Source organism: Borostomias antarcticus, assembly GCF_949987555.1.
Source record: "Borostomias antarcticus genome assembly, chromosome: 11".
Classification (NCBI taxonomy): Eukaryota; Metazoa; Chordata; class Actinopteri; order Stomiiformes; family Stomiidae; genus Borostomias; species Borostomias antarcticus.
In genome coordinates, this window is record NC_140244.1 from 26,432,757 (window position 1) to 26,442,756 (window position 10,000).

Genomic DNA, 10,000 nt, shown 5'->3' on the forward strand with positions numbered 1-10,000 from the left:
TTGAGGGACTCTGCCTAAATGACTGGATGTAGTGTAGTGGATGTAGTGTAGTGTAGTATTAGTATAGTTGTAATATAGATTATTATAGATTAGGGTGAGTGCAGTACAGTGTTGTGTAGCGTAGCTGTAGTATGCTGTAGTATGTTGCTAGTATAGGATAGTGTGTTGTGCATAGTTAGGTTTGTGTATAGTGTGAGTGTATAGTGAGACTGAAAGTCTGCTTCTCCACATTTTATTACGTTACAGACTTATTCTACGATAGATTGAGTTCATTTTTTATGTCAACATTCTACACAAAAAATAGCCCACAATGAAGAAGTGAAAACAGGTTTTTATTATTTGTGCTAATTTATATCAAATCAAAATGTAATATAATATATGTACACAAGTGTGCACGCCTTTTTGATATGACACCCAAAAGTGAGCTGAGGTGCATTTTGTTTCCACGGATACTGCTTGAGATCTACAACTTAATTGGAGTCCAACTGTGGTGAATTCAATTGATTGGGCATGATTGGGGATCGCCAACACCTGCCTGAATACGGTCTATTAACGTCTGTAAACACCTGCCTGTATACGGTCTATTTACGTCTGTAAACACCTGTCTGTATACGGTCTATTTACGTCTGTAAACACCTGAATACGGTCTATTTACGTCTGTAAACACCTGCCTGTATACGGTCTATTAACGTCTGTAAACACCTGTCTGTATACGGTCTGTTAACGTCTGTAAACACCTGCCTGAATACGGTCTATTTACGTCTGTAAACACCTGCCTGTATACGGTCTATTAACGTCTGTAAACACCTGAATACGGTCTATTTACGTCTGTAAACACCTGCCTGTATACGGTCTGTTAACGTCTGTAAACACCTGCCTGAATACGGTCTATTAACGTCTGTAAACACCTGCCTGTATACGGTCTATTAACGTCTGTAAACACCTGTCTGAATATGGTCTATTAACGTCTGTAAACACCTGCCTGTATACGGTCTATTTACGTCTGTAAACACCTGTCTGAATATGGTCTATTAACGTCTGTAAACACCTGCCTGTATACGGTCTATTTACGTCTGTAAACACCTGCCTGTATACGGTCTATTAACGTCTATAAACACCTGCCTGTATACGGTCTATTAACGTCTGTAAACACCTGCCTGTATATGGTCTATTTACGTCTATAAACACCTGCCTGTATACGGTCTATTAACGTCTGTAAACACCTGCCTGAATACGGTCTATTTACGTCTGTAAACACCTGTCTGTATACGGTCTATTAACGTCTGTAAACACCTGCCTGTATACGGTCTATTAACGTATGTAAACACCTGCCTGTATACGGTCTATTTACGTCTGTAACGTATTTAAACGTAGAGAAGGTGAAGGGGGTGCAGACTTTCCGGCTTGACTGTATGTGAGTGTATGTGGAGCTGGGAAGGTCTCGTGAGTTCTAGGGAGGTTTGTGTACAGTGAGTGTATCGTGAGTGTATAGTGGGTGTATAGTGGTTCTATAGTGAGCGTATAGTGGGTCTATAGTGAGTGTATCGTGAGCGTATAGTGGGTCTATAGTGAGGATATAGAGTGTATATAGTGTCAGTGTTGCTTACAGCCGGGAGGCTCTCGTGAGCTCGCGGTAGATAAAGAGTTCCAGGGAAGCTGGTGTATAGTGAGCTCGCTGTGAGGGTCAGCGCTGTGCGGAGGGGGGAGGTCTGTGAGGGTCAGCGCTGTGCGGAGGTCTGTGAGGGTCAGCGCTGTGCGGAGGTCTGTGAGGGTCTGTGAGGGTCAGCGCTGTGCGGAGGGGGGAGGGTCTGTGAGGGTCTGTGAGGGTCAGCGCTGTGCGGAGGGGGAAGGTCTGTGAGGGTCAGCGCTGTGCGGAGGTGGGAGGGTCTGTGAGGGTCTGTGAGGGTCAGCGCTGTGCGGAGGTGGGAGGGTCTGTGAGGGTCTGTGAGGGTCAGCGCTGTGCGGAGGTGGGAGGGTCTGTGAGGGTCTGTGAGGGTCAGCGCTGTGCGGAGGTCTGTGAGGGTCAGCGCTGTGCGGAGGGGGGAGGGTCTGTGAGGGTCAGCGCTGTGCGGAGGTCTGTGAGGGTCAGCGCTGTGCGGAGGTCTGTGAGGGTCAGCGCTGTGCGGAGGTCTGTGAGGGTCAGCGCTGTGCGGAGGGGGGGAGGTCTGTGAGGGTCTGTGAGGGTCAGCGCTGTGCGGAGGGGTGAGGTCTGTGAGGGTCTGTGAGGGTCTGTGAGGGTCTGTGAGGGTCAGCGCTGTGCGGAGGGGGGAAGGTCTGTGAGAGTCAGCGCTGTGGGGAGGTCTGAGGGTCAGCGCTGTGCGGAGGGGGGAAGGTCTCGTGAGCGACCAGATAAGAGTTCCAGGGAAGAGCCGTCCGTGACGCGGGGGAGCGCTCAACCTCGGGAGCAGCCTGGCAGGCGGCCTGGCGGGCCGCATTCCTCCCGCCTCGCTACCATTGACCAGAGCATCGCGCAGGCGTCTGTGTCTTCCTGATAACGCTATCAGAGGGCAGGACCCAAGCCAGCGAACCAGCACGCCTTTTTCTCTACAGCTGCGTGCGGCCAGTAGGACACGCCCCTTCCCAGAAGCGGAGCCGGGCCAGCCTATCAGGCTGTCTGTGGGTTCCTAGCTTCCTGTGTGGGGTGGGGTTCTCTTCTGCTTTCTCATAAAGCCTATCTGCTCTTGCGGTCGGTTCCCGGTAGCCTTGCACAAAGAATGTTCCTTCCTCTTCCTCTTCAGAAGCTTCTCCGTCGCTGACACCCAGGCCCCTGAGGTCACGTCCTCGCCCCAAAGGTCACAGCCCAGGACGGGCCGAGAGGTGTCAGCGCTCGGTGATAACTCACGTTTTAATGATGAGTGATTACTTAAAGGAGTAGTAAAGGGAAAATGCACGTTTAGCCCTGTTTTAAGGTCACTTATGATCATATACAATGGTTCAGATCAAAACGTTGACAAAACTAGCACTTTTGAGAAAGTCTGATAATTGCTCTACCACCGTTTTGGTCACACACTTTTTCTCTGCTTTTTAATCGGTCAACGTTTCGGTTTCTCCCTTTATCAGGACAGATTGGTACGGTGGTAGAGCAATTATCAGACTTTCTCAAAAGTGCTAGTTTTGTCAACATTTTGATCTGAACCATTGTATATGATCATAAGTAACCTTAAAACAGGGCTAAACATGCATTTTCCCTTTACTACTCCTTTAATGATGAACACGTTAGCATCTGTGTGCTTCTTCTTGGTAGATGGCATTAGCAAGGGGCCTATAGCACCCATATATAAGTATAAGCTAGATGCTAACTTGTGCTGAATACTGTAGCGACTAGCGATCGACCTGGTTGTGGCACAGAAACGAATAGGTATCTGTGAGTCACTGGGCCTCGCAGGCTGTGCAGAGCGAGGCGGCTGCCTTCTCGGTTTCGCTCGCCGGGCCTGATCCTTGTATGACGAGTGTGTGTGGTTGTTGTCGGCAGCGGAGCGGAGAAGATGAGAACGCTGTCTTCTGAGTCACATCGCCATTAGGGAATATATAGGGGGGATCCCCAGTCCTGCACCTGACATCCATCTCTCTCTCATCTCTCCCTCTCATCTCTCTCTCTCTCTCATCTCTCTCTCATCTCTCTCTCTCTCTCTCTCTCTCTCTCACTCTTTCTCTCTCTCTCTCTCTCGGTGTGTGTGAACGCATGCCTGTCTGTGTGTGCCTGTGCATGCAGGTATGTGTGTGTGCGTGTGTGTGTGCGTGTGTGTGTTCGCCTGTGTGTGTGTGCGCGTGCGCCTGTGTGTGTGTGTGTGCGCCTGTGTGTGTGTGTGTGTGTGTGTGTGTGTGTGCGCCTGTGCGGTGTGTGTGTGTGTGCGCCTGTGTGTGCGCGTGCGTGCGTGTGTGTGCGTGTGTGTGTGTGGGTGTGTGTTTTTGACCCTTAGCGAAGGAACTGGGAACCAAGACCAGTCAAGCCAACAAGTCAGACAGACAATGGGCCCGAAGCATGTGACACAATTCACATCCTCTCTCTCTCGGTGCCCTCGGTCTAGAACACTAGAGTCTGAGGATCACCTTTGTCTCCTCTCTTATTGTCTGTCCTCATAATGGACGCCTCTTCTTCTGCTGTATTGTTAAACGGGCAGTACTAGCGCATCGGGGAATCTGTGTGCAGTAGCACACTTGGTCACTGTGTGCGAGGACGAGGCTGGCCTATATTGTGATCAAGCATTATTCGATCCTGCTGGTATTTATTTATTTTAGGGCGACTGTAGCTCAGTTGGTAGAGCGGGTCGTTCAATGATCGAAGGGTCAGTGGTTCGAATCCCAGCTCCGACAGTCCACATGTCAGTGTCCTTGAGCAAGACACCTAACCCCAAATTGCGGACAGGGGGCGCTGTAGAGCAGCGGATCCTCACGCTGAAATTAAACTACCCGCCCCCTCGGGAGCGGCGGTCCAACCTGCCCCTCTGGGATCCGGCCGTGTTCAGATCTGGCGAGACCAGGGCGCTCCGGTAGCTCACCGGGTAAAGCGCGCACCATATGAAGGTCGTCCTTCGCGTGGCGGACCCGGGGTTCGATTCCCGGCTCGGGTCCTGTGCCGCATGTCCTCCCCCCTCTCTCTCTCCCACGTTTCATGTCTCTCTACACTGTCCTATACCATTAGAGCTGAAAAGCCCTAAAAAATATCTTTAAAAAAAGAAAAAGATCTGGGGAGTCCGGGGCGAGAACCCCCCGTCCCCCTGTTGGGCGGCTGCACCAGAACCCGACGCTTAGACCGCTACACCACCGCAGACGCCGGCTTGATTCCACTTTTCTCTCAACTATATTGTTCGGCGTCAGGAGATTCACGCTCACTCCACCTCTACTACAGTAGTCACACCCAACGGCAGAAGTAGGAGCTTTGCAACGTTGTCTTTCCCCCTGAACGCCCCACGCCCCTTCCAGCATAGATGAGATGATCACGCACAAAATATCAGCTAACCTGCAGCACTGCTGATATGCAACAAGCGTATAGGGTTACGGGATGGGAAGTTTCATTCTCACAGTAAGCGTGTGTGTAGGGCTACGCAGGAAGCACGTATAGGGGGGGTCTCTGCAGCTCGTTACTCAGAAAGACGGCGTCGGTCGGTCGGTCGGGCGCGGGGCTGTTGGGAGGGCAGGGCTGGCTCTCTCTGCAGGGCTGTAGTAGAGCAGAGGTGTCGCCTGCGGTTTCCTCGCGCTTTGCCTACCGCCTTGCGCCTCTGCGCCCGGTACTCAGAAACTAGAGGAAGTTGATCAAGAGTTTCTCAGAATCTCTGTGGCTTCAGGTCATGTGACTTACCGGAATGACCCGCAGCCTTATTTGCATAGCGCGCGTCGATGGAGGCGGGGCTGGGGAGGGGGGGAGGGGGGGGAATACGGCGTCTGAAACCTGTTTGAGCTTTGTTGACATCTGCGACTCGCTGATCTCTGACTCAACAGCAGAGGAAGGTGTTTAGAATAGCAGGCGTGCGGGGATGCACCAGAAAAAAGCCCGCCAAACGCCGACAGTCTACAAACAGACAGCCATCCAACCATATCTGGAATATGTAGGGGTGGGTCGTATGCCCACCTCCCTTGTTCTCTGTAAAGCACATTGTGTTGCCTCTGGGTATGAAATGCGCTATACAAATAAAGCTTTGATTGATTGATTGATTGATCCATCCATCCATCCATCCATCCATCCATCCATGCATGCTTGTTGGTTAGAAAAAATATTTTCCATGCAACGCTGATGACGTTAATCATGTGCCGGAGCTGTGGATGAGTCATGAGAATAAAAATAGTTATGAAGACACAGTTTATCTTCACATGCGATGTTTTATTCCGGGACCTCAGGACAGAGGATGGAACTGCCCAGTGTAAAGAGATGAGTGGTCCTGATGTTACTGTACGGGTTTCTGATCCCAAATACATCCAAAAGACCAGAGACTTTTGTTGAAAGTGTGATAATATCACACCTGATATATCTTCTTTGTAACTTAAATCTCTCTCTCTCTCTCTCTCTCTCTCTCTCTTTCATCTCTGCAGCTGACCAGGTGTATGGAGACCAAGATATGCATGAAGTCGTTCGTAAACACTGCATGGATTACTTGGTGAGTCCTCTCGATGCTGACCTGGCCTGGTCATGAAGAATGCATGTCCTCCATCGCCAACGCTAATATGCTCTCTCTCTCTCTCTCTCTCTCTCTCTCTCTCCCTCTGTGAAGATGAAGAATGCAGACTACTTCTCCAACTACGTGACGGAAGACTTCACCACATACATCAACAGGAAGAGGAAAAACAACTGCCATGGCAACCACATTGAGATGCAGGCCATGGCAGAGATGTACAATCGACCCGTAGAGGTTTATCAATATGGCACAGGTGTGTGTGAGTGTGACCCAGTTGAGTTGGATGAACCCACTCCACTAGAACTAATAACATCTGGCTGCGTCACCGAAAAGCTAGTTTTTGGGTGGCGTAGCTGGTTAGAATGGCTGTTGGGAGTCAAGAGGTCCTGAGTTCGAGACCCAGTGTGGGCGAAGTAAGGTGCCTACTGGAAAACACAATGCAGACGAGTTGACATTGGTTGTGCGTGCATGTGAGAGTGAGTGAGCGAGAGACTTTGCATTACGACACAGTTACGTTTGTGCGTGCGTGTGTGTGCGTTAATCAAATCAAGTAGGCGATACCGTAAACTCATTCAATCCTTTTCTTCTTTCAGAACCAATCAACACGTTCCATGGCATCCATCAGAACAATGACGAGCCAATCAGAGTCAGCTACCATCGTAACATCCACTACAACTCTGTAGTGAACCCAAACAAAGCCACCATTGGAGTGGGGCTGGGTCTTCCCGCCTTCAAACCAGGGGTGGGTACCTGACTGTCTTCACCAACCCCCAACCGTCCAGGGCTGAGTTTCCCAGAGGCATCGTAGCGCTACGATGAACGCCGTAGCTTACGATGAACGTAGCGCTACGATGCCTCTGGGAAACTCAGCCCAGTCTTGTCCTCACAATGAAAATACCACCGTGTCGGTTTGATCCCATGGCTGGATCTTGTCCTAGACATAAAAAACCCCAAAAACAGATCAATGGCGATTCCCATGAAAAGTTCTTCATCCGTGTCCCCTTTTGACCGCAAAGATGTTTTTCTGTGTGAAACGTCTGAAGCCAGCACGCTGTTCCCGGCTGGTTGGAGCCGGTCTGAAACGGCACGAAAGCAACTCCAGACAGACAGCGGACGTGTCATCCTGTATCTCGGAACACGTCTCTTATCTTAGATAAAGTGTCCCGAACTTTCTCCACCTCAGGCAAAAGAGTGCCCTCTTCTATTTATGACCATTACAACCTTCCAATAACAGCTCTGGGTCTGTCAGCAGACAGCTGAACAGCACGGCGTTTGTCCTGAGGCGGTAGATAGCCTGACCCGCGGAGCCACTTCAGTGGTTATCTCTGGGACTGGCTGTGCCTCACGTCTCATCACTGCGGCTAGGCTAGTTTAGCATGTGCTAAGGTGTAGTAGTGTAAGCTAGGCTAGTATGTGCTAAGGTGTAGTAGTGTAAGCTAGGCTAGTAGCTAGGCTAGTTTAGCATGTGCTAAGGTGTAGTAGTGTAAGCTAGGCTAGTAGCTAGGCTAGTTTAGCATGTGCTAAGGTGTAGTAGTGTAAGCTAGGCTAGTAGCTAGGCTAGTTTAGCATGTGCTAAGGTGTAGTAGTGTAAGCTAGGCTAGTAGCTAGGCTAGGCTAGTATGTGCTAAGGTGTAGTAGTGTAAGCTAGGCTAGTAGCTAGGCTAGTTTAGCATGTGCTAAGGTGTAGTAGTGTAAGCTAGGCTAGTAGCTAGGCTAGTTTAGCATGTGCTAAGGTGTAGTAGTGTAAGCTAGGCTAGTAGCTAGGCTAGTTTAGCATGTGCTAAGGTGTAGTAGTGTAAGCTAGGCTAGTTTAGCATGTGCTAAGGTGTAGTAGTGTAAGCTAGGCTAGTAGCTAGGCTAGTTTAGCATGTGCTAAGGTGTAGGAGTGTAAGCTAGGCTAGTAGCTAGGCTAGTTTAGCATGTGCTAAGTTGTAGTAGTGTAAGCTAGGCTAGTAGCTAGGCTAGTTTAACATGCGCTAAGTTGTAGTAGTGTAAGCTAGGCTAGTAGCTAGGCTAGTTTAGCATCTGCTAAGATGTAGTAGTGTAAGCTAGGCTAGTAGCTAGGCTAGTTTAGCATGTGCTAAGGTGTAGTAGTGTAAGCTAGGCTAGTAGCTAGGCTAGTTTAGCATGTGCTAAGGTGTAGTAGTGTAAGCTAGGCTAGTAGCTAGGCTAGTTTAGCATGTGCTAAGGTGTAGTAGTGTAAGCTAGGCTAGTAGCTAGGCTAGTTTAGCATGTGCTAAGGTGTAGTAGTGTAAGCTAAGCTATGCTAGTAGCTAGGCTAGGCTAGTATGTGCTAAGTTGTAGTAGTGTAAGCTAGGCTAGTAGCTAGGCTAGTTTAGCATGTGCTAAGGTGTAGTAGTGTAAGCTAGGCTAGTAGCTAGGCTAGTTTAGCATGTGCTAAGTTGTAGTAGTGTAAGCTAGGCTAGTAGCTAGGCTAGTTTAGCATGTGCTAAGTTGTAGTAGTGTAAGCTAGGCTAGTAGCTAGGCTAGGCTAGTATGTGCTAAGATGTAGTAGTGTAAGCTGCTCTTGATCAGGCTAGGCTAGTGTATGCTAAGTAAAAGTAGCTTAGGCTAGGCCAGCTCAGAAAAGCTAGTTTAGGCTCATCCAGATTGGCTAGGCTAGTGTATGGTGAGGGCTGAGCTCAGTCTAAGCTAGGCTTGTTTAGGCCAGAGCTAAGCTATAGTAGTTTAGCTAGGCTCACGTGGTGTTGGTCATGCCAGGACAGGCGAGGCAAGGGCAGGTCAGCTGTGTGGTGGTGTGCGCTTATTCAGGCAATTAAGTATATTCAAGTGTATTTACTGCTGCACTGTTTGACAGGGCAGGACAGCACATTGGGAACAGATTGTGAGGTTGTCTCAGACCTTTACCGACCATTATGGAAGCCAACACACACACACACAAACACACACACACACACACACACACACACACACTGTTGTTGTATTTGTTACGGTATGTTCTTGTCAACAATAGGTTTCCAGGCAAGGCTGGAACCTGTGTAAGTGTGTGTGTACACTGATGTGTGAACACTGAACAGAATATTTTTTCTTGTGGACAAAGATAAGGGATAAACAGACGTGTTTCTGCTGAATCCTGAAGTCATTAGACTTTATTATGTCTGCCTGATTAGGCCAATCAGTATGCGTACAGATTAGGGATGAAAAAAGCTTCAAAGAAGCTCTGTTTTAACGGCTCATGGTGACCTCTCACCCTCCTTCCTTCCTCCCTCGCTCTTCCCCAACGTTCCTCTCCTACCCACTTCCCTCCTTCTCCTTTCTCTTCCTCTATGCCCCTGTCCTCCCCTCCCCCCTCTGACACCTAACCCTCCCCCAACCCCCCCCCCCATACCTAACCCCTCCCCCCAACCCTTCCTTCCCTCCTCCCCCCTCTCTACTCCCCCCCCCACACTTAACCCCCCCTCCAACCCTTCCTTCCCTCCTCCCCCCTCCGACACCTAACCCCCCCCCACCCCACCCCCACCCCCCCTCCTCTGTTGCCCCCCCCCCTTCCCTCCCCGTCAGCAGTATGCAGACCAGTCGTTGATGAAGAACGCCATCAAGACGTCGGAGGAGTCGTGGATCGAGCAGCAGATGCTGGAGGACAAGAAGCGGGCGACGGACTGGGAGGCCACCAACGAGGCCATCGAGGAGCAGGTGGCCCGAGAGTCATACCTGCAGTGGCTGCAGGACCAGGAGAAGCAGGCCCGCCAGGTACACACACACACACACACACACACACACACACACACACGCTCAAACACACACACACACACACACACACACACGCTCAAACACACACACACACACACACGCTCAAACACACACACACACACGCTCAAACACACACACGCTCAAACACACACACACACACACACACACACGCTCAAACA

The 10,000-nt window shown here is 50.1% G+C and overlaps 1 protein-coding gene across 2 annotated transcripts in view; it reads left to right on the plus strand.

Moving 5' to 3' along the window:
* Window positions 1-6,038: 6,038 nt before the first annotated feature.
* LOC311315578 (OTU domain-containing protein 5-A-like) overlaps window positions 6,039-10,000 on the plus strand; it is a 7,790-nt gene continuing 3,828 nt past the window's right edge. Inside the window, exons 1-4 of one of the 2 annotated variants that reach the window (XM_084446248.1) lie at window positions 6,039-6,092; window positions 6,207-6,363; window positions 6,704-6,852; window positions 9,633-9,821. In XM_084446248.1, coding sequence (XP_084302374.1) covers window positions 6,054-6,092; window positions 6,207-6,363; window positions 6,704-6,852; window positions 9,633-9,821 — 534 coding nt within the window. In that variant the 5' untranslated portion in view covers window positions 6,039-6,053. The remainder of the gene's footprint in view (window positions 6,093-6,206; window positions 6,364-6,703; window positions 6,853-9,632; window positions 9,822-10,000) is intronic. The other variant, XM_084446249.1, reaches the window with a different exon arrangement.